Source organism: Mustela nigripes, chromosome 3 (assembly GCF_022355385.1).
Source record: "Mustela nigripes isolate SB6536 chromosome 3, MUSNIG.SB6536, whole genome shotgun sequence".
Taxonomy (NCBI): Eukaryota; Metazoa; Chordata; class Mammalia; order Carnivora; family Mustelidae; genus Mustela; species Mustela nigripes.
The window spans coordinates 56,646,289-56,670,131 of record NC_081559.1 but is presented as its reverse complement, the minus strand read 5'-3'; the positions used below and the strand labels follow the sequence as shown (position 1 = coordinate 56,670,131).

The 23,843-nt window shown below is 40.7% G+C and overlaps 1 protein-coding gene across 7 annotated transcripts in view; it reads left to right on the top strand.

The window, feature by feature from the left end:
• The window catches only part of RBMS1 (RNA binding motif single stranded interacting protein 1), a 209,689-nt gene extending 186,212 nt beyond the window's left edge, over positions 1–23,477 (top strand). For 4 of the 7 annotated variants that reach the window (XM_059394057.1, XM_059394056.1, XM_059394060.1 and 1 more), the window contains exons 7-15: positions 9,332–9,447; positions 10,321–10,370; positions 10,497–10,590; positions 13,155–13,202; positions 14,089–14,139; positions 16,719–16,829; positions 18,148–18,228; positions 19,850–19,934; positions 20,798–23,477. In XM_059394057.1, coding sequence (XP_059250040.1) covers positions 9,332–9,447; positions 10,321–10,370; positions 10,497–10,590; positions 13,155–13,202; positions 14,089–14,139; positions 16,719–16,829; positions 18,148–18,228; positions 19,850–19,927 — 629 coding nt within the window. In that variant the 3' untranslated portion in view covers positions 19,928–19,934; positions 20,798–23,477. The remainder of the gene's footprint in view (positions 1–9,331; positions 9,448–10,320; positions 10,371–10,496; positions 10,591–13,154; positions 13,203–14,088; positions 14,140–16,718; positions 16,830–18,147; positions 18,229–19,849; positions 19,935–20,797) is intronic. The other 3 variants (XM_059394059.1, XM_059394061.1, XM_059394062.1) reach the window with 3 other exon arrangements.
• The last annotated feature ends 366 nt before the right edge of the window (positions 23,478–23,843 follow it).

Here is a 23,843-nt window from a genome sequence, read left to right as displayed (position 1 = left end):
CCACAACAGAATTTGAAATGGTCTTCAGCTTCTCTGGATATCCCCCTCCCCTTTTTGTGTACACCTAATAGGATAATTTTCTTTAACCAGCCTGCTGATGAGATGCCATGCTCTCCAATTACCTGACTGGTGACTCCATACCATAGGTTTCTTCATGGAATGTATATAGTATTTTCAGTAGAACCAGATGAAAAAAGTACTGTCAGGCCAGGGTCACTTGAATGAACCTCCACTTTAAATATGTAGGTTCATTTCCAAGCAGACATAACGTTTCATAAATGCAGTCAGAGGATGGTCTTGTCAACAAGGCGCGCTGTGTAGCTGGCCTAGTCCGAATCATCCAGGATGGTGTCCGTCAGCGTGCTCAGATTTTTCCTGGACCGGCAATTTGCCTGGGACATTGAAGCCAAGAACAGAAGAGAAACCCACATTAGAAACAAGTCCCCAAAAAGATACTTTATGAAATTTAACAAACTGAACGGTGAACTCATCTTCACTGGAATAATCTTAAGAAAGCCTCTCAGTGGCTGAGCAGGAGGTGTCACAGCTCGTGGGCCACCCACCCTCTTGCCAGCATGCTCTTTTCATTCCAGAGCTCAGCGGCTGGGTTCCCCCGCAGCCAGACACACCCCACCCTGTCCTGGGGCCCAGTACATAATGTCATAGGTGCTTGTAAAAATTCTCTGAAAATCCACATCAGTTTCTCATGCAATCTGTTTTCTGAAATTGCTTTTTAAAAATCTTGTGCTTTTGTGCCTGATGTCACCATGTCTTCAAAGAGGCTGTTCTTCTAGCAGGATCTTCCTTAAATATACATAATGGATTGTGTTGGGAAAAAAAAACTACCCATGAGGCCATTCCTTGTATCTTTTCCCATCTAATCTCTCATTTTTTTCCCTGAAAATGTGGATGTATCATCCTTTATTTGGATTTATCTGGGTCTTTATCTTGCCTTTTTTTTTTTTTTTAAGATTTTATTTATTTATTTGACAAAGAGATAGCAAAAAAGGGAACACAAGCAGGAGGAGTAGGAGAGGTAGAAGCAGGCTTCTTCCTGAGCACAGAGCCCAACGTGGGGCTTGATCCCAGGACCCCAGGATCATGACCTGAAGGCAGACACTTAACAACTGAGCCACCCAGGCACCCCTTTTATCTTGGTTTTGAGTGCCAGCTGGTTTGCAGTAAATCAGATTTGCTTGGAAGGTCCCCAGTCAGGGTAAAAGAACCAGTGACTACTCCGTAAGACAATCTAGGTGAATTCCATAGAGGTTTAAAATAACTTAATATTTGCTTGATAGAAATTCTGTTATGGAGAAATAGTAGAGTGGTGGTTTCCCACACAGTGAATGATAGTAACAAGGGATGGGAAGTTATAGTTCGTTAGAACAGATATCCATGGGAGACATGCCCAAGGCAAAAACACTGTCACTCGTGTTCATGATTCAGGGTTTCTTCTAAAAAAATGACTCTTCCTATACCTGCCTGAAAGAGAGAACGATCTCTGAGAAGACCAGTTAATCACATTGGCATGTTAGCTGGAACTGTCCTAGAGCTGCTTGTCTTGTGCCTGCTGTTTTTGCCTCTGCAGGAGACAGGCACGGGTTGACACACGCGTGTGCATGCACGCACACACACATACACGTAGACAAAGTCCGCATGTGTGTTCAGTGTTACAGGAGGCAGTGGGATTACCCATCTTTCTGTACCTCTGACATTCGTGGAGCCTGAATAACTTCCTGTGTGCTAAGGGCAGACAATTTTTAAAAGAAAATGTGTCTCGTCAGCGATCTGTGAGTCATTAGATTCTCAGTATTGCGCTGGTACCACTCTGCCAGAGCCCAAATCTTCGTCTGTCGTGGAAGACTGCCAGTGAAGCGCGTAACTGCTAGCCAGCTCTGGCCAAAGACCTCCGCTTGTTTGACATCTGTTTTCTGTGTTACTCGGACTTTGCAGACTGGGAATATGCCCAGCAAGGCTTGAAAACTACTCTTGCCCCGTTTTCTAACTCTCTGTCCATAGGTGGTATTATTAGGGCATTATCCAAGGCCAGGAAGCAGAAAAGGTCATGTTTAGAGGAAAAATTGACTCTAGCAAAAAGACTGGAAATCTTTCAAGGGTGTTTATAGGCCATGTTGTTCCTTGAACATTTCTCTTAAAGTACGGTTCCTCTGTTTTAAAAAAAAAAAAAAAAAAAAAAAAAAAAAAATTGGCAGCTCTAGGATAAAAAAAATGCTTGAAGACATGTGTAATGCTCCTGGTACTTTTAGGACAATGTGATCACACCTTTCGGACTGCGGTATGGTCCTGTCTCCCTTACCCAGTGTGTACATGGAGCAGAGTCTAAACGTGCATTGTGTTGAGACGGACACTCCAGGGGCTACACTCCTAGGAGCAGTGGCTGCCGTGGAAAAGGCTCGAGCACTCACGTGTGGCCAGTGGGGGAGGGCTGTCCTGTATGTAGATCTCAAACACAAACTCATTATCTACCAAGGAGGGTAAGTCTACTTTTTAAAAAGTCACAAGGGAATCTCAACTGGAAATGTGCCAGTGTTTCAGCCTCAGACGCTTGGAGTGCCCGGCCAGCCCTGTGCTGGGGCCACCTTGGGGCAGTTCTTGTCCCCACCCATCACACCCAGCCTGCGGCAGTTTCCTCAGATCGGTTTGACACCTTTTCACTATCGGGTTTTCCCAGGGAGGAACAATAACGAGCAGAGTAAAATTTTATGAAAGCACGAGGACCTTGAGTGGGAGATGTAAGCGTACTATGAAACAGTTTTCTTAAAGGCATTTGCCAGTAACTTCATCCTAACTACAACTTGAACATTTCTTCATTGTGTGTGAAGCCAGGGCGGCAACCCTAGCCAGCTTGTTAAAATCTCACAAAATCAAATTCCATGAAAAACAGGCCAGGCTCTAAAAATGTTTATAACTCTTATAAACCAGAGGTCCCTTTTCCTGAGAATTTATCTTAATAATTCAAAGACAAGAGGAAGAACCATAAATCAAAAATTTGAGGTTTTTTTCTGCTGCCATAGGATAGTAGCAACAGCTAATGTGCATTTGGCTGTTCTAAATACTTTACATGTTAATTGTAACAACCTCTGAAATAAGTACAATTACTATCCCCATCCCACAGATATGAAACCTCAGACATTGAATAATTCGCCTGGAGTCATGAAGTAATAAAGGGCAAAGCCAAATTTCAAACCAGGGAGACTAGTCCAGAGCCAGTGTTCTAATTACCATACAGTCTGACCACCAATTTAGCAGTTGGCACTGGGATTAAAAAGATAAATAAGATATACACACATATGTTCATACGACGTTGTTTATAATAACAAAGAAACTATCCATAATCCCATTTCAAACAGAACCTTATGTAACCACTTAAAAAGAAAAAAAAAAAAAAAAGGATTCTGTAACCAGCTAGGGAAAGTCCACAACGTCAGCTGGGAGAAGACCTATTGTTGCAAATATGAAAAGTAAAGACTGAGAAAAGCAGTAAATAGAGAACATTATTTAAGGTGGAGTGATGGGGAAGGATTATATTTTTGTTTTTTGTTTAACCTGATTTTACTGTTGTTAAATAATTATTTTCCTGGTAGGTAAAGCTGAGCGGGAGATGGAACTGCTCTGTAAGGATCAGGAGAGGAAGGAGGAGGGCACAGGCATCCATGGAGAGAAGCTGTAGCTCGCGCTGGTGCAGGATTGGGTTAAAAACAAAGGAGGCTAAAAAGGAAATGATGTCGCGCACGCAAAAAACGGATAGAATGTATTGGATCCCTACATCAAAAATTTTAAAGAGCCCCATATAGGCCCTTGCATGTTGTTAGTTGAGGAATTTTGAAAGTAGGCAGCATTATCAGAAAGAAAGCTAATTACAGTTGCTGAGTGGCTGGTTTTCCACAACTGACGGGAAAGCTTCTATCGAGGGCAGTTCACGTTTTACAGAACGTTGATTAGGATAAATACTGCTTAACTAGAAAAATGGGAGTTTGGAAGTAGCAATTTCTCCAGCTGTTAGAATACAGGAAGGAAAAGGTCCACTTGGTTACAAGCTACGGAGAACTGTAGTCCTCTGAGCCGTTTGATTAGATGGTGAGGAAGGCTTCCACAAGGGCAAATTACGAGCTACGGTGGGTAGTCAAAGCAGGCTAGAAGTTCTAGTGTGGGTATCAAGGGAAGACATTTGAGCCTAAATAATTACAGAGTTCGAGCTTCAGAAGATGAGAAGCCAACTTGATGGCAGAGATGGGAAGTGACTCAGCAAGGGCATCACCCATATAAGCTCACAGTCCCTTACAAGGGATTGTTAGGGCCAGAAAGTCAGGCATTGGTAAAAGATCACCCTCCTCACGAAGCCCTATTGAGGGCGTGTTGGAGAATCCTACAATGCCATCACTTCAGTTGGCTCTCCAAATACCAGATCAGCGTCTGCATTTGTGGCACTGTCTGCTGAAGGTTATACTAAGCGCTTAAGCTTTCAGAGTTACATGTTCTTGTTGATTCTGATGAACGAGAAGGGAACTTTTCTGTCTTGGGTAATAAAGAAGAGAATTTGACCTGAAAGACGTCACAAGACATTCAAGGCCTACCCTTTACAAGCCCAGAAGATGGTGATTAATTAAGGGGGGGTTTCAACTGCGAATACTCTGCATATTTGACAAAATCAATTGATTATGAGTAGTTTGATAAAAATTTTTATATCCCTTTAATCCAGGAATATATCTTGAGTCACAGATCATTTGTTAGGACTCTTAGCAATTACTGTTTTGCACAATAAGGTGAAGAATTGCTAATCTAGAAAATTGACCATATGGAAGATAAGGGATGTTTGTTGTATGTTAATTTTTTGAAGTTAATATGCCCAGATTTACCTATTGATCATAGTCATATTACTGATATTCGCAGAGCTTCCTTTTCTGCACGTCAGTCCTCTTTAATTTGTTCCTTCTAAAAAGAACAGCCAAGGAGACCACCTAAACCTAAAGGATCTGATGTGTAGAACAAAACAGCATCCCATGCATCTCCGTCTAAAACCTGGAACCTGTTTGGTAGGCTTCAAAACATAAACTCTATAGAGACTTTTGGTCTGCATTGAAGTAAGCCACAGAATATGCTAATCAAATAAGCAAGTCTTATTTTCTAACCATCTCCCACATACTTAAAAATAGGTGAGCCATGACAGATCTGGGTGTATTTGCTTGTTTTCAATTCAGGAAAAAAATTTTTTTTTTTTAAGATTCTGTTTATTCATTTGAGAGAGGGGGAGAGCAAGAGAGAGCGTAAGCAGGAGGCAGGGAGAGGGAGAAGCAGGGTCTCTGCTGATCTGAGCACCCTGGGATCACAGCCCACGCTGAAGGCAGATGCTTAACTGACTGAGCCACCCAGGCGCCCTTCAATTCAGAAATCCAACTGAAATCTTCTAACCCTTGTTCAGCTTACTGGTAATATAAGTATCTTAAAGAAATCTTGACATAGTTGTTTTCCTAGAGCACATGGTGGTACAATTCATGTAGTAAATCAGGTATCAAGAATTTACAAGGATAAAATGTTTCTCATAATGCCTTTCAGGTACATGAAATACCAGGTAAACTGCAAAAGAAACACAGCTGTCTCAGTATCAAAAGCATTTTGTTTCTGGAAGGCATTTTTATTAACAACAGACATGTCTCAAAACGGTGCTTTATCCCATAAATGTCTAAATGTGGCTTCGTAAGATTTTGTACACTCTCCTTCTCATTAGATTGCAAAAGCTCCTACGAAATAAGACCATATTTTATCCGCAGCTATAACCCTAGTTCTTAACACTATACCTTGCACATAGTAGGCACTCAATAAAAGTTTCAGCTGCTAAGTAGACCAAAGAGAATTTTAACAGAGGGAAGAAACTATTTGACTTTTATTTTGCCTTGCATGGAATACTGGGACACTACCATTTCCCTAAAACAAGGAGCCAACAACTATGTAAAAAATCTCTCATTTCAGGACACCTGGGTGGCTCAATTAGTTAAATGTCTGCCTTGGCTCAGGTCATGATCCCAGAGTCCTGGGATCGAGTCTGTGTTGGGCTTCTTTCTCAGCTGGGAGCCTGCTTCTCCTGCCTGCTGCTCTCCCTCTGCTTGTGTACATACTCTGTCTCTCTCTCTGACAAATAAATAAAACAAAACAAAATCTTTAAAAAAAAAAAAAAACCACACACCTCTAATTTCAATTGGTTATAGTCCTTTTTTTTTATTATTTTTTGAGATTTATTTTAGAAAGAGAAAAATGTACCAGTGGGTGGGACACAGAGAGAGAGGGAGAGAAAATCACAAGCAGACTTCCTCCTGAGCATGGATCCCGATGCGGGGCTCGACCCCGTGACCCTGAGATGATGACCTGAGCTGAAACCAAGAGTCAGACACCCAACCTACTGCATCACCCAGGTTCCCCTGGCAGTAATTCTTTAAAAAGAGAAATTTGCTTTCCTAAGCTACGAGATACCTGCAATATCCTGCTGTTTTAACTCAGTACATTTTTGCTCTTAGAGGGAGAAAACTATCTTAATGATAGCACAAAATCACGTAGTAAATATAATCCGTTCTTGATTGATTCACCTACATCCTGCTCCATTTGTTGCATTTGGGTGATGTGTCTGCAGATGTGTCATCACTCACTTGATTTGCCTCCTCAGTGTTTACCTCATCATTGCATGTTTTTAGCAGGCTTTATGGTTTCATGAGATGGCTTTTTTTTGGACAGAACATGGTCGAGAAAAATGACAATGTTGTGGCAGCTCCTTATCACAGATGGGGACACTTGGCCTTTGAGCAAATGTGGCGCTTCAGCCTGTAGTGAACTCACAGAATTTGTCCAACCTGGTTGCCTTCTTTCTCTGGAAGAAATGATGCTAAGGGAGGAAAGTGGTTTGCATTTGCATTACTCACTTGTCAAGGAGACTCTTTGAAAAATGTTTAATTCCCGTCCACAAGCGGGTCTTCACAATGCCTCTAGATAAAGCTGTCTCCTCAAAGTGAAGTCCTGTGAAATGCTAACGCTGCAGAATTTACTATATTCTCTTGCCCTCCAAGATTGTGGGGGCTAAAAATTATAAGACAAGTCACGGGAGAAAATATTCACTACCCTAAGCTGCTGTAGATCCGCGAAGAGTGAGCTCTTGGCTTCTCTCTGTTTGTCCTTAGCTATCAAGGTGGGACATCCTCAAGCCTGGCAGAAGAACACTTGTAACACTCAGGAGGGTTTGCCCGTTACCCCTCCCTCCTACCTGAAAGCTGTGCTCTCCTGGCCCTCATTTCCACCTGTTCCCACATGGCCCCGTCATAGAATTAAAAGCATCATTCACTGATGAGAAAGCCCTCTTGCTTCATTGCATCCACTTCCTTTACCTTGGGCATTGTTGGTGGATGCAGGGATTTCCAAAAGTTGGTACCTTTTTACTCGGATAAAGGTATTACTCTGAAAAGAGAGTAATTCATCTTCAGGCTAGAACTCGGCCCCAGTGTATCTTCCTTCCACCCATTTGCCTTAAATGGAAGTTCCCTGTTCAGGAAGGCCTGGGAGCTGGAAGTGGTGGGAGTCAGAAGGTAAACAGAGGTAGGGGCCAAGGCTCCCTGGTATTCTCACCCAGATGCCTGACATTTCTGCTCTCACCTCCCAGTTCCAGTAGTACAGCTGCCTTTCGGAAGTGAGCTCACATTCCAGCCCCTCCCTCTGGCCTGGTTCACAGCCAGGAGAGGAGGAAGGCGTGCCAAGCAACAGCCTAGACGGCTCGCCGAGAAGGAATTACAGTTGGGTTTTCTGTTGTGTTTTGTTTTTTGGCAGAGAAGTGTTGAGAGGCACTATTGCTTCCACCCTGTCATTAGTGGGTGGGTAACAGTGATATAAAATAAGAGATGAATTAGGATAATAAGAGGCAAAGGAGAAAGGAGTAAATTTTCCACAAGTAATATTTTTCTCTTCCTGGTTATTTAACTTTGAAACAGCTTGAAAGTAGTAATCACAGTTCCAGCAGAAGACAAAGGACAGAATGTGAGAACCAGACAGGAAGGTGTGATTGCCTTTATTACATTAACTGGAAACCTACAGAAATACGCACCACCTTCAGGAATATACTGCTATTTCCATTATGGAAAACAAAGAAAATGATAAGTCCGGGGTGAACTACCATACCATCGCCTCTCCCCTCCTCCCCACTCCCCACCTTTTTTTCTTCTTAACTAATGAGTGTGTATCCCTATGTGAGAGAGTCTGCATCTTTTGCTTTTCCATGTGAGTTTCTTGAGTTGTTCTTCAGATCATTTTATAACGTGGATATATAGTAAAGCAGCCTCAAGAGGAATGATTAAAGGCACAGAAAAAAACTTTAAATAGCGCAGGCAGGTGTTTTGCCTTTCTTACAACAGCTGTCTTCAAGGCTGTACCCCACAGATAAGGAAATGAGACCTATTGGTATTCATTCATTCAGCCTAGATCAACGAGCACCTACAACATGCACTGGGGACACAAGTGACAGACAAAGCAAATGTCACTGCCCCCATGGAGCTTACACACGAGAGGGGAGACAGACTCCAAACAAATCACCGCACTCCAAGTTCTCGTGGCTCTGAATAAATATACAAATAAAAATTTAAAAAAAATTTTTTTTGAAATACGGTGAGCAGTGTAAAGGGGAAATTGTTTTGTCCTGGGTAAGTGAAGACCTCTTTGAAGAATGATGATGGGAGACTAAGGGAGCATTTTAAAGTTGGAGGAGGGAAGGGTAACAAAATCTTACTTCACATTTGGAGATGAATCAGAGGAAGTGAAAACAAGTGTGTCTGCACATAAAGAAGTACAGAGGCGAGGATCTAGGTGATTCAGTTGGTTGGGCATCTGCCTCCCGCTGGGGTTGTGACCCCAGGGTCCAGGGCTCGATTTGCCTGTTCAGCAGGAAGTCCGCTTCCTCCTCTGCCTCACGCCGCTGCTCTGCTCGTACTCATGCATGCTCTCTCAAATAAATAAATAAAATCGTTTTTAAAAAAAGAAGTACAAAAATGAATCGAGGGATTCTTTTGATTCCTCCAAATAGCTCTTCAAATGTGTTCATTATACTCCTGTTTGAAAATAGCAACTAATACATTTTCTGTACCGTCTTCTTCACCAGTAGATAAGAAGGAAAAAACTTTAGGAAAAAAACAGTAGATAAGAAAGAGAAAACTTTGGCTTTGATGTGTTCTATCCATTCCCTTACAGCACGGACACTGCTCCTGTTGAAAAAGAGTCCCATTACATTTTGTCCTACATACACATATAATTCTGGTTTTTTTATTATTTGTCCCCATTTATTCAGCTCCTACAGAACCTTTGTTGTGTAAGTTTGCGGACGGAGGACAGAAGAAGAGGCAGAACCCAAACAAATACATCCCTAATGGAAGACCGTGGCATCGAGAAGGAGAGGTGAGACTTGTAAGTCCCTTCTTGAGACTTCCGTGCGGGTGTATGATGATGAAAGCCTACGTGAATAGTTACCCCAGCCGCGTCCTGGCTGCCAGACTTCTGAAATAGGACTTTAGAGTCCAGATGTTATCACTTTAAAATTCTTCCCAACAGATATGGTGCTAAGAGAGGGATGACCTTCCAGACGGGCAGATAGGTGGTGGGTAGAGTGAGGTTTACCAGTTAGCTGCATGTAAAGTAAAGGAGCATTTTGAATAGCTGTAAGAAATGTACAGCTGTTTTGTATTTTCCTAATGTCATGATTTCTTAAAGGTTTACATTTATAATTACTCAGAAATTATCCTAAAATGTTATTAAAACAAATAACGTATTTGCTGTTGAGTTTTATTTTTGTTTTTTTTGTTTTTTTGTCTAATTCTTTTGAATACAGTTCTTTAAAAAAATAGCTTAAAAATATTGGATGGCCATTTCTCTGTGTTTATTTTTAATGAATTTTTTTTAAGTAAAATACTTATTGGTTCAACATTTCCACTGGATGGGAAGTGCCATCCAGTGGAAATGTTCTAGAGTCTGCGCTGTCTGGTGATAACCACGAACCACATGTGGTTCTTTGACCACTTGGGATATAGCCAGTGAGCTGGGGGGACTCCATTTTTCCTTTAATTTTAAATAGCTGCACACAGCTAATGACTACTGAATGGATCAGTGCAGACAAAGAGCTTAATTCTTATATTGAGGGTATATTTGTCTAAAGGAAACGTCAGATTTCATCAAATGCTACTGAACTATCTCTATTTTTTGTGTTGCCATGACTCTAAGAAATGGAATTTTTAAACCGTGCCCTTGTGGGTAAGTGATTCTGTTTCTTTTGCTTTCCCATAGGCTGGAATGACACTTACTTATGACCCAACCACAGCTGCTCTACAGAACGGGTATGTCATTAAGATAAATGCATGGTGGCTTGAGGGAAAATGTGAAGGTGGAAAATACCAGACATTTGTCCCGGGAATTATTCTTTTTAAAGGATGACTTAATAAAGGCTTTTGTGTTTGTTCTAGATTTTATCCTTCACCATACAGTATTGCTACAAACCGAATGATCACTCAAACTTCTCTTACACCCTATATTGCATCTCCTGTATCTGCCTACCAGGTTTGTACCTTTAGGATTCAAGAGTATGACAACTTGTCGGCCGTGAATCACCACTGTGTTTCTATGTGTCTCAACATTTTGAACATTTATAAGGAAACCTAAGTCAAACATTATGCAGCTTCGATGCCTACTTTAGAAAAAGCTGCTTTTTATTTGACAGAGAGCCTTGCTTTTATATATAGGACAATATAAAACAAGGGAAAATGGTTATCGGTTGTCAGTCCTTGAAGTCATAGCCTTCTAGAACTGGGGTGAACCCAGAATGCTTCCTCCACAGCGGGCTCTGCTCTTGGACATCATATGTCCCAGAAGCTAAAACTTAAAAAGAAGTGACGTTAGATAAAGTACAGAAGAGTGTGCACTGTTGCCATCATTTGTCATCAGCAGGAACTAAGAAAAGAGCAAGTGAAGATGCTAATAAATAAAGACCTGTCTCTCTCAGGTAACATTAAATGAGCAATGCAGTGAGATTTGAGGCAGAAAGTGTGGTGGCGGGGGGTAACTCCCTGTTTAAACAAGTTATTTTGAGGAGGCTTTTTATGTTCAAATAAATTTCCAGCTTAGAACCAAGATCTCCTTAAGTACCTTGTTATAAGATGGATTTGGTTTTACTAAGATTTAGCTCCTATTCTCCATGAACCCAGTGGTGTACAGTTTGTGCGCATACAACGAACACAGTGGTATGCCATGTGTGCACAGACGCATCTCTCCTCCTGTGTCTGAGTACCTGTAACAGGGCTGCTACCTTGGCCCACACAGAAGCATGACAACAGAGTTCAGTCACAGACATGTGGGAATAGAGTTCTCTTTGGTTGACTGTTGAGATCTTGTGTTACGAAAATAAACTCTTATATATTCTTGTTTTTAAAACATTTGAATTAGATGTTGTAGCCCTGATTTCTGGGGTTAGGGGACTACAATATCTAATAACTGTGTTATGTGACTTCTGTAAGCCTCAGTTTCCTCATCTTTAAAATGGGGATAATAATAGTATCTTTCTCAAAGGCTTGTTATAAAAACTAACTGAGACTGTTTATGTAAAGAGCTCAGCACAGCCCCCGGCTTAGCAATAGTGGTCAGTAAATGTTAGCTGTGATCATGGTCATCATCAGTATCGATGCAGGACTAGCGGGCTGGTGAGAGGATACTCATTATCCTTTTTAAAATGAGGAATTGGTCAACACAAGCAATACCATGGAGGTGGTTCTGTCCGAAAACTTAAAAGTAGCTTCAAATACGAAGTCATAACATAGCTTCGTGGTTAAATGCGTGAAAACTGAAGCTGTACAGGAGCTTCCCAGCTCCCTCACTTTTGGGGTCTTTTCTCTGTCTCCCCCCGAGTTGTCCCTCATGGTCTTTTCTTCTGTCTCTCTGGGCTTTACTAAGTATTACTTGGGCTGGTACTTCAGTCAGCCGGCCACAGTATTCACTCATTTAATGCCTCTTTCATGGTTTTGGACTTAAAATTTCTCTGTCTTCCCTGACTATATAAGACTCCATGAGCTCTGTGCTGGTGCGCTTTTCCTAACTAACAATTCCCCAGGGAAAGGTAGTCTTGTTTAACTCTCTGACCTTGGAAACCTCTGCCATTTATGTAGATCACTGGAAAAAGGGACACGTAGTGAGCTCATTCTTAGGCGGACAGTTGTGCAGACTAATTCAGATGTGTGCCACTGTGGCTCTTAGAGCTGTCAGTGCCTCTCCCCACCACCTCTGTTCCCCCTCTTTACTGTCAGTGAGCATTTGGGCCATAGAATTCTTTCATAGCATAAGAAAAATTCGGAGGCCAGTATTCATAGTAGAGTTGATACACCTAACTGAGAACAACATTTCATTTCAAAGTCCTCATTTCTTCTCCTGGCATTTTGTGTGTCCCTGATAAGATCCATGTGGAATTTCATTCCATTTGCCCGACCCTCACCGTGACTGAGGTTCTTAACCCCCTGAGTCCAGGGCCACAGCAGGGTCAGCAGATGAGCTTTAAGTAGTCTGAGATTCTCTTACATCGTTTGCAGAATGTTACTCATGTATACACAGTTAGCTGTTCTGGCGGGGGCTGGGGGCTGGCAGTAAGTTCTATTTCTGTCATCAGGTTTTCAAAGGGCTCCACAACCCAAAGTTGGGTAGAGAACCAGTGGTAAAGAACTCAAAGAACAGAGATTATTATTCCCATTTTACACTTAGGGAAAATTGAGGAATAGAAATTGAGAGCAGCTGATTTGCTGCATAAGAAAGAAAATTGGATTAGGTGTTCTAGCTCCCTAACCCCAAAATGCTATATAAGCTATTAGATTATTAAGACCACTGAAAGGATACAAAAATGAGAGCATCTGGCCCCAGTTGGGGTCTCCAGGGAGCTGCTCTCCTCCCTATGATTTATTCAGTGAAGGCCTTGCACTCGCATTGGAGTGGGCCTTTCTCCACTAAAGCACCATATGCTTATACAGTGGGATCTGAGAAATTGGCATCTGCGAGAAACCACCAGTGCCCCAACGGGGAAAGGCTGCAGTCCAGATAACTGAAATGTTAACAAGGCAGAAGCACTTAACTTTGGTCTGCCTTAGGTGGCAAAGGAAACCAGAGAAAACAAGTATCGGGGCTCTGCTATCAAGGTAAATCACAATACATTCTTCCCCCATGACTTTTCCCCATATCCTTTCTATAGAACCTCTGAAGTTAACCATAGGGGATAAGCTACAGGAGGGTTTTGTGGTTAAAGAGTTAGAGACGGATTCTAATTTTTTAAAAATTATGTCGTCTTGGGAGAGCTCTGGGCATCAAGAAATGGACTGATACTTTTTCTCTTGAGTGGTGGGCTGCACAGGCTTGCTTTCCTGCCATGGAACCTGACTCTCACGTCTTACTCCTTGATGTGGAGGGTCTTCTGTGCAGGTGCCGTTTTGACTGTACATCTCAGTACCTAATTTCGAACGTTTTTCATTTTCTAAATCTGATTTTCAGATTTGTATTTTCCACACTCTAGAAGTTGTTGACCACCAGACAAGATTTCTGAAACCTAATATCCTGGTATCAAAGAGGGATTGAATTTTGCTATTCTTTCTAAATAAGCACATACTTTAAGGATTAGTTTGTGATAAGATGTGCTGGAATTAATTCTCATTTATCTGTATTCCTAAAGTGCCTAGTTCATACCTTGATTATCATACTCCACTATTTGTGTTGTTAGCTTGTTTATCTCCATTAGTAAATTTCTTGAGGGTGGGGCCCATGTCTTACTTGCCCTTTTCTCTTTGATGCCTGGTACTCAGTACATACTTCTTGAATGGGCAAGTGGAACTTGGTTTTAAATAATCGTTTCATCCTTATTCAGAGTGACCAGCTTGCCAAGAACTCTAACTGCCTTAATCTTTTTAATCGTTGATAGTATTGCTTCTTTATTTTCCTTCTGTAGATTTTAACATGATTAAAAGAGCTCTAGAGAAAGGTAGCATGTTCCAGTGGAAATCAATGTTTTTTTCAAAATCATCCCTTTTCCAGGTGCAAAGTCCTTCTTGGATGCAACCTCAACCCTATATCCTACAGCACCCCGTAAGTTTTTGAACTTAATGGCTTTGTGGTTTGCAGCTAAGCTGTGTATACATTTGGAAGCCAGTTTTCTGGATTAAAACCTTTTGCCAAAGATGGTGTAGGCTTTGGGAAATTTTAAGCATGGAATATAAGAATGTATAAGTTTATTATAAAAATTCCTCCCACCCTTGTCATAAAACATATTGGTAGTTGACATTAAATCAAATGTGCAGTTGTCAGAACTGAAAATTTCTCCTATTTGAAGCAGGGTGCCATTTTCTTCTTCATACTGGTTTTGTAAACGGCCATTCAATTTTTTGAAGTTTTAAAGTTTTTAAATTGCTGTATTTTTAACAGTAGTTGGTATGAAAGAGCTGACATATTTTAATTGTATTCTGTTTAATGCAAATATGAAGTGTTCAAAAGGAAGCTAGAGATTTTTATCAGTTTACTTAACCTCTGTGGAAATTATAAATACTAAATCAGTAACACTTTCTTTGGTAACTGTGATTTCTTTAGTGACTTGAGCATTTTTTGTACTTATATGTACATATTATATTTTTTAATTGAGTTACACTTCATATTAATAGATAGTGTATTTAATGTGTTTTTTAGAGATACATAAAATCTAGATTGTTAAAGTATGCATTTTGAAAGGTGAAAAATAAAGGCGGAGAACAAAGTCACAAAAAAAGCTAGCAGTGCCCAACACAATGACCTATATGATTGGCATGAGAAGGCCACAGATTTGGCCCTAAGCTTTCTAATAACTAAGGCAAAATGGGAATTCTAGTAAGCAAAATAGTTCTCGGTGCTTCTAAGAGAAAAACAGGTCAGTTGCGTAGGGGGGAAGCACACCACTGTTGGCCTGAAGTTGAGACAGGAGTTTCTCTCAGGACACCTCCAAGGAGGATACCATACAGTATAAGACCATATGTCTGAAACTACTCCAGGGACAAGCTCTGAACAGGAAGTTGCTGAGATGACTTTGAAGCGGCAGATAAAACACATTTAGTTGATAACACAGGAGACAAGCTCTCGGATGACGGATGTGTGTGTCTGTGTAAACACGTGCACATTATCTGTCTCTATAGGCACAGTGTTGGACAGTAGCTCCTACAGATGAATGACCAAAAAGAAGCAGGAAATTCCTTCAGCATATTCTGGGCTTCTGAATCATTTCCATGCTACCACACACTTTCTGATGATGCACACTAAAAATTTTAAAGGAACAAATTTTCTGTGAACTGCATGAACAACAAACAGTTTCTGACACATATCTGTCTTTTTTGGCAACTTCTAGAGACAAAGCCTGGGCATATCCCAGTTTCACATCTTTGAGGAGACTGGTAGCGTGTGCAGAACGTTCCTAGCTGAGGACTCGGTCCCCTTCCCCACCCAGTTTAGACTGCCGTCCCCCAGAGTTAAAGTGCCTGCGCTCCAGTCTCAGACCTCAGCTGTGTCCCGATTAGCAATAAGACAGTGTGTGGAAGAGATAGATCAGTTGCAGTAATATCAAAAACGTAACATTAATATTGATAGGATGTATCAGAATAATTGCACTCTCAGGTAATGGGGTGATTGCAAAAGTGAGAGGAATAATACAATCCGTAAGAATATTATATAGGATAAATTAGAGGAAATGCAAAAATCCAGAAATAGAATTAATTTAATTTTGGTTGAGATAGTCAATGTACCATTATGCAGTCATTAAAAATGATGATAATGATGACTATGCGCCAAGTGAGGTAAATATTTATAACAGAATGTTCAGAGCAAAAAACCCAGGGTATGAAATTGTTTACGTACCCTGGTTGCGACTCTGCAGATATGTCAAGGCTAGAGTCCGGGAGATCGTACCCTGATGGTGCCGGTAGCAGCCATGTGTCAGGGAGAAGCTAGGCTGGGTTGTGGGTGATTTTTTGTTGTTTTTTATTGTCTCCCCCCCCCCCCCGACCCCATTTTGTTCGATTATATTTAATTTTATTTTTAATGACCAGAGGTTTTTTCAGACAAAATCAAAGAATCTGAAGTCGGATTATTAATCATATCTGCATCTCCCTCCCTCCCTTGGCACCAAATGATACCTGGAGGTTCTGAGAAACAGTGAATGGAGAATGAGATCTTGATCCTAAGAGCCTGATCTTGAGTCAAATGACTGTACAGAACATGTTTAAATGAGACATGATATTTATAAATATTCAATATGGCCTGTTGTTTTGTGGCTGCATAAATCACCAACCATCATTTATTATTTTAAAAATCAAGAAAGCATTTTGGTAACCTCAGCCAGACGAAAATGGTTTGCATTTCCTCCTGCAGCTCCTCCTGCTGGACTAGCTTGCTTTACACGTGAGTGAAAGGAAAGGCAGGATGTTTAATGCAGTCATTGCCCTGAAATGAATGCTCTTAAAAGGTTTTAGGAAGCATTATCTAGAAGGTTTTGGGAGATTGTTTATGATACCATAATCAAGTTTGAGAGGAGGTTATGTTGGTTTCACATTTCTCAACTAAGGCATTTTCCTTTGCGGAAGGAATGACAGACTCTGAACTCCCTCCTTGAGTTTATCTTACACTGTGCTTGTCTCCCAACTCCCCAGGGGGCCGTGTTAACTCCCTCGATGGAGCACACCATGTCACTACAGCCTGCGTCTATGATCAGCCCTCTGGCCCAGCAGATGAGTCATCTGTCACTAGGCAGCACCGGAACAGTAGGTGGCCAATTAATACCTTGTGTCTGAGCAAATAGAGGAGGGTGAATTAATGCAGCTTGCGTCTTCCCCATCAATTACAGGCTCCATGATGTCAAAGATTATGTCCGAGCCCCTCTCACCCTCCACATCGCCTTCCACGGGGTTAACTGATGAACTAAATGTCTGTCCTTCGGGTATCTCTCTGCCAGAATCTAGCAACCACACGACCACATCTAGCCCCAGTAACTAGTGCCGTTCATTCACACTGCAGACCTGGTGTCAGGAAGCAAAAGACGAAAGTGATACTTGGTGGTAAAGGCAGGGAATTTTTCCTCACTTCACTTCTTTTACGGAACTGGGTGGGGGCGCTGTCTCACAGTCCTAGGATTGACTTCCTTCTCTAGCGTTCAGGAGACTCTGTTGGGGATTGAGGTTGAGCCTACTACACCAGAGGAACTTCCAGCGTTGATATATATCAGCGTAACATGTAGATGGTAAGATGGCCGAAGGCTTGTAATTCAGACCGTATCCTTGGTGCTGAAAAGAACTAAGGGAAGTATGTTTTCCTCTCTTATGTTCAAAACCCCAGCAGCAGCTTCTTGTGATGGCTCAGGCAGGTCCTTGAGATCAGCAAGGAGGCTTTGCTGCCTTTGGGAAAGGATAGCCATCCACATCAGGAAAGCAAGGGTTCATTTCCTGTTCTGCGGTCACCTGATAAAGATCCAACAAGTCCTTTACTCCTTAGGTCTTCCCCTGTGAAAATAATTCTAAATACTAGTTCAGGGGACTGTTGGAAAATAATGAGGTGCTTTGAAATGAGATCTTCTAAAGTAGCACATTAGTGATACTGAGTATTGAGAATGAGAAGTCTTTTTTTTTTTTTTTAAGATTTTATTTATTTATTTGACAGAGATCACAAGTAGGCAGAGAGGCAAGCAGAGTGTGTGTGGGGGTGGGGGAAGCAGGCTCTCCACTGAGCAGAGAGCCCGATGTGGGGCTCGATCCCAGGACCCTGGGATCATGACCTGAGCTGAAGGCAGAAGCTTTAATCCACTGAGCCACCCAGGTGCCCCGAGAATGAGAAGTCTTAATGATCTTCACACATGTATTTGTTTGTTGGGAAATCCAAAGAAAGGTGGGAGTTTTAGTTCGACAGATTCAAAAAGTAGAAACAGTCACTTCGCTTTCCACATGATAATTAAACTTAGAGGTAGCTTGTTTACATTTCTTCTTTGAGAGCTCCAAAAATTTGACATTCCCATCTCAAAATTCTCCAAGTACTCAGAATGTTTGCATGGCTTATCATTTCCCATGCTGACCATGTTCTTCTTTTCAGTACATGCCTGCGACATCAGCTATGCAAGGGGCTTATTTGCCGCAGTACACACACGTGCAGACGACAGCCGTTCCTGTTGAGGTTGGTACAGACCCACGCGATGGCCGTTCTGGCAACGAGTAGTTTCAGAAGTGGGTAGATTAGACAGAACACAAAGAAAAATCTATCAGAAGTCAAATATTTGCATAAAGAATTGAGTTTAGAGGGCATCTAGAGCTTGGGTTATTTTCAACCATGGAATATCATTCTCTGCATACAGATTAGTGTAGCGGTGTCCTGGCCATACCCCCAGACTCCCAGAACTATTTTCCAAGCTTGTAGCATGTTTTGCACCCTTCAAGAATCTATCTTGTCTCCTGCAAAGGGATACTTACACACAAATTAAGATAAAGCTGGAGTTTGCAATCCTAGTACCAAAGATTATGTTAATAATAATAACTATAAGAAGAAATTAATTGTAATTAAAATAGTTGAAAAATACTGATGTTTCAGAATTGTTAACAGGGATGAGGACCAAACCATACCTTCTTTTTTATAGAGGCTGCTAGGATAGCTAATGGAAGAAGACTGACACTTGACTTAAGATTGGACAGAAAGCAGAGAAAGAAAATATCATATGATTTCACTCATATGTGGAATTTAAGAAACAAAACAGATGAACATAGGGGAAGGGAAGGAAAAATAAGATAAAAACAGAGAGGCAGACAAACCGTAAGAGACTTTTAACTATGGGAAACAAACTGAGGGTTATTGGAGGGAAGATGGGTGGGGGGTAGGATAATTGGGGGATGGACATGAAGGCAGGTGCTTGATAGAATGAGCACAGGGTGTTCTATGCAACTGATGGATCACTAAATTCTACCCCTAAAACCAATAGTACAATATATGTTAACTAAATTGAATTCAAATTAAAACAATTTTTAAAAAAGGATTGAACAAAAAGCATAGCATTTGTCTGCAAAGTACCCTTAAAATTCCAAGGAAATTCATCATCGCAATCAATCCTACTCACTAGACAGATCCTGTAGCTTCCAATTGCAGAAACAGCCCTAGGACTGTGGTTGGTTTATTTTGGGGCATTCTTGTTATGTTTTGTGTTGTGCTGATTGATTTAAATTTGTGTACTTATTGACAGCCACCATTACCAGAACCCATAATCCCTTATCTGCAGTTCTGAAACACGCAGCAAAATCTGAAAATAAAAATTCTCTTTATAACTGTTTTAGCAAAAACCTGACCTGTGGCAAAACCCAGTGGGAACTAATATAAGACAAAATCTTACCCCAGTTTCTGTGCATGTTTATATCTTCCTGTGTAGACCTGCCTGCGTGTTTGGTGATGAGTTGTAGCTCTAGGCCCCACAGGGTATATTCTGTGATGAAGGGCATATGCCTACCATTTTTCAGATTCTAAAATCTGAATGTCTTGAATTCCAAGTTACATCTGGCTCCAAGAGATCAGATATTTGTTTGATAAATTGTAGTTTGACCTGAAGAGACAACTCATAGAAGTTCGGGTGGGAGGTTCTTTGGGTCTGTAAGACATCTTAACTCCTCAGGGAAATCATTGACCTTGAAAACCCCCCATAATATTAAGAAAATCACTTTTAAGGAGCACTTGTGTTTTCAGATGTGAAACTTAGACGAGAGCAGCAGAGTTTGGATGTCATTGCTCATGTTTTATCTGCCCTGCTTTGTTGTAGGAAGCAAGTGGACAGCAGCAGGTGGCTGTCGAGACGTCTAATGACCATTCACCATATTCCTTTCAACCTAATAAGTAACTGTGAGGTATGAGGGAAACATCTTTGTAACCATAGGGCTCAGTTCAAGGAAAGTCTATGATTCTGTTATCATTCTTTTTTTTTAGATTTATTTATTTATTTATTTGACAGAGAGAGATCACAAGTAGGCAGAGGGGCAGGCAGAGAGAGAGGAGAAAGCAGGCTCCCCGCTGAGCAGAGAGCCCGATGTGGGACTCGATTCCAAGATCCCGAGATCATGACCTGAGCCGAAGGCAGCCGCTCAACCCACTGAGCCACCCAGGCGCCCCTGATTCTGTTATCATAATGGTACTTAGAATAGCTCAGGTTTGGTCACACCACCTTAGTATGGCCAAAGAATCCTGTGTTATTGAAATGCTAATATCTTGTGGATTTGCAGATTAGCCCAAAAGAACAGTGCCTTGTATTAAAGTCAAATGTGTATAGTTACTTTCTCATTATCCGTACCCCTCCCACCTTAGAAATTTGTAACAAATCAGTACACCGAGTGTCAAATTTGTCCTGCTGTACATGCATCCAGATTTATATTGCTTTCATGCTCACAAGTGAAAGGAAATACTGCCAAAGATTTGGCTTCATCTGGTATTAAAGAAGTGCAATATCTTGACTATGAATTTAATGTCCATATCCTTCGATCCAAAGCTCTGGTTGCTCTGATCTAAAGTATGCTGCAGGCCCCAGGTTTGAAAGGTGGAGTCAGGTTCTAGAAACTACCGTCTGTCCCAGCATTTGTTGGCCTACCACCAGTGACCAGCACCGTCTTAACTTTCTCAAACCTGTATACCACTGAAACGAGGAGGAGGTTACAGAATTCTGTGGTAGATTACACCAGATGTACAAAAGCATTTATCTTTTATTTTTCTCTTCCAGATGTACATAAGGGCGTTCTTACATGAAGAAGGGTGTGAAGGCTGAACAATCATGGATTTTTCTGATCAATTGTGCTTTAGGAAATTATTGACAGTTTTGCACAGGTTCTTGAAAACGTTATTTATAATGAAATCAACTAAAACTATTTTTGCTATAAGTTCTATAAGGTGCATAAAACCCTTAAATTCATCTAGTAGCTGTTCCCCTGAACAGGTTTATTTTAGTAAAAAAAAAAAAAAAAAAATCAAAAAAAACAAAAAACAAAAAACAAAAACAAAAGATTTTTATCAAATGTTATGATGCAAAAAGAAAAAAAAAGGAAAAAAGAGAAAAAAAAGTAAGAAAAAAAGAAAAGAAAAAGAAAACTTCAATTTTCTGGGTATGCACAAAGACCATGAAGACTTATCCAAGTGCATGACCGGATTTTTGTGGTTTTTGTCCATTTTGTGTTTAATTTGCATTTTCTTCAGCTGTATGCAGTGGGCTCTGATGTTTAAGTAGTCCGACTTTCCCCCCCCCCTGGTGTTCCGTGCTTGCGAGTGTGAGTGTCGCTGTATCCAGTGTTGCCCTCCGCGTGTCTCTTCTTAGCTTCTCCGTTTTTCTTTCAACGTAGTGTGAAGTGTCTTCTCCTTTTCTATGAATTCCAATTTGCCTTAACTCCTTTGATGCTGTAGCTGTTTCAGTAAAAGTTAGTTCAAACTAATGATGTAGAACGCTTTGACCAAATGAGCTGGTCTATTATGCCTTGTAAAACAGCAGCATAGGGCTTTTAAAAGGTAGTCAATAAAAGTTGCTGAAATTTTGGCTTTTTTAAATATGTAGTAGGTGTTTTTAATGATTTTTCACATAATGTGTAAGGTAGTGAAATGCAAGAAGGGAAAAATGTTTTGTGTGAAACACATTTTCTGACTGGGGAACTTTTAATAGGGTAACTTGTTTGTAAGGCTGTTCGCCAACAGTTTCCTCTGATAGTTTGACTGATTTAGGGTATCTGCTGTATGATGCAATGTAAAGTCTTTTTTGCCTTTTTTCAGGAAAAAAAAAAACTAACTCGATGTTCTAGATTTAGTGTAGGTAGCGTTGGGGTTGGGGGGGGGGAGGGGGGGGGGGGGGCGGGGAGTCACCGAATGTTTTGTCCTTCCTTTATACTAATGATAGTGCTTTAGACTGAGAATTACGCCTGAGATCTGGCAAACCGAAAAACGTTGCTATTGCAACTAAATGGCAAAAGCTAAAAGTAAGGATTTTATCTTCAAACATAAGCTGAGGTAGGAATAGAAGCAAAACGATTGGCTACTAGCTCTCTCTATTACATAAATTTGAGAAATCAAAATTACTTGGCACTTTTAAAGGTAACTTCACCAAAGACCGAAGAGCCAGTAACCAGTAGCTCCACCTTCTCTCAGCGTCATATCTTCTGTGCTCTTTATTTTTGCCGGACCAGTTTGCGGTTAGGAGAATGTGCCTTTTTTGTACCTTTGCATTTAGGTTTTATAATTTTAATTGATGTATGGACACACACCAACAAACAAAAAAGCATGAAGGAAGATTTGGATCCAAGCAGTGCCACACTTTACATCATCACTACAAGTGTTAAGTGTAAAGAGAAACCAATTTTGAAACTATGAAATTCCTGATTCATAAATACACAGTTATTTCTACTTTAGTACATAGAAGATAATTCACTGTTATTGAAGCTCTTTTATTAAGACAGTTGCATACGTTTGAAAAGCAATGGTAAATTAAGTTGTCTTCCAAAACTGTGTACTTGTCTGGTCAACTGTGTGTGATCAGTTATCTACCTCAGAGTCTGTTTTCTTTTGTGCTGGGACAGGTTGCTGGCCCTCCCTGTTTCCACAGACCAAATCCTCCTAGCTCAGGAGCTAGGGCTAAGCAGTTTTTTCTTTCAAGTATTTCTTAGTTCTTAAATTTTATGCTTGTATTTGATTATAGATGTCAGTGACATTTCATAGTTTCAAAAGTCCTTGCTGCTCTGAGAAGTGTAGATTCTAGTGAAAATTACATAGTCCTAAGAGAAATGTGTTTTGTTTTTGTTTTTGTTTCCTTTTTTAAAGTTGTGGTATTATTGGTTCTATGCTCCCTGGAATATTACTGCTTTGTGAAAGTCCAGACCGAACGCAGCGCCCTCCTTGTATCTAGTACGTTTATAAACCTGGGTCTCTCACTACTTGATATTTTTGCATTAGTTAAGACAGAAATTTGATAGCTCGGTTAGAGGGGAGGGGAAATCTGCTGCTAGATATGTCTGAATTAAGTGCCATACTCGTCTGGGTAAGATTTGGGAAACATAACCTCTGTACATAAAATAAAAAATAAAAAATAAAAAAAAATCAGTTAAACATCACATAGTAGACAGCCATTAAATTATAAAAAAAATTAATTTATGAAGAAAGACCTTTTGTACAGATTGAAAAAAAAGATTTTCATAGAGATATCTATATGATCAAGAGAGTTAATTTTTTATTTTTGTTTTACTAGTGCCACAAACTTGCCAGTGGTAACTTATTTGTCCGGTTCAAGATAACTCTGTAGTTTTCCTTCCTAGGACTTGTTGTTAAACGCCAAAAGACATTTTTGAACTGTACATTTGATCAGATTGTTAGCTTTTTCTGTTTTATTTCTTTTGAAAACCTTTGAATAAAAAACATCTGAAATTTTATTTTTCCTGTCAGTTTCTTTTAAGTAGGTTAAATGTGTATCAGAATTTCATGCATTTCATTCCTGATCTCTTCCTTCGGCTCGGGCAGGTGGTTTAAAAGTGAGTCGAAAATTATTTCAGATTCACTGTGTACTCAGAATACAAACCTTTCCAGCCCTCCTCCTCTGGTAATTTAAATCCATGTGTGGGAAGCAGAGACATCAGCCATCATGTCAGCCAGAGTCTACCTTTGGTCTGTTCTGAAAGGCCAGAGAGCCAGACCTCTCTCCTACCGCTACCCTTTGACTGTGTCACAGACCAGCTAGAGAACGGAGTAAAAACGGTCCCATCCGTGTTGAGGAAAGGGGATAAGGATTTCAAGCTGAT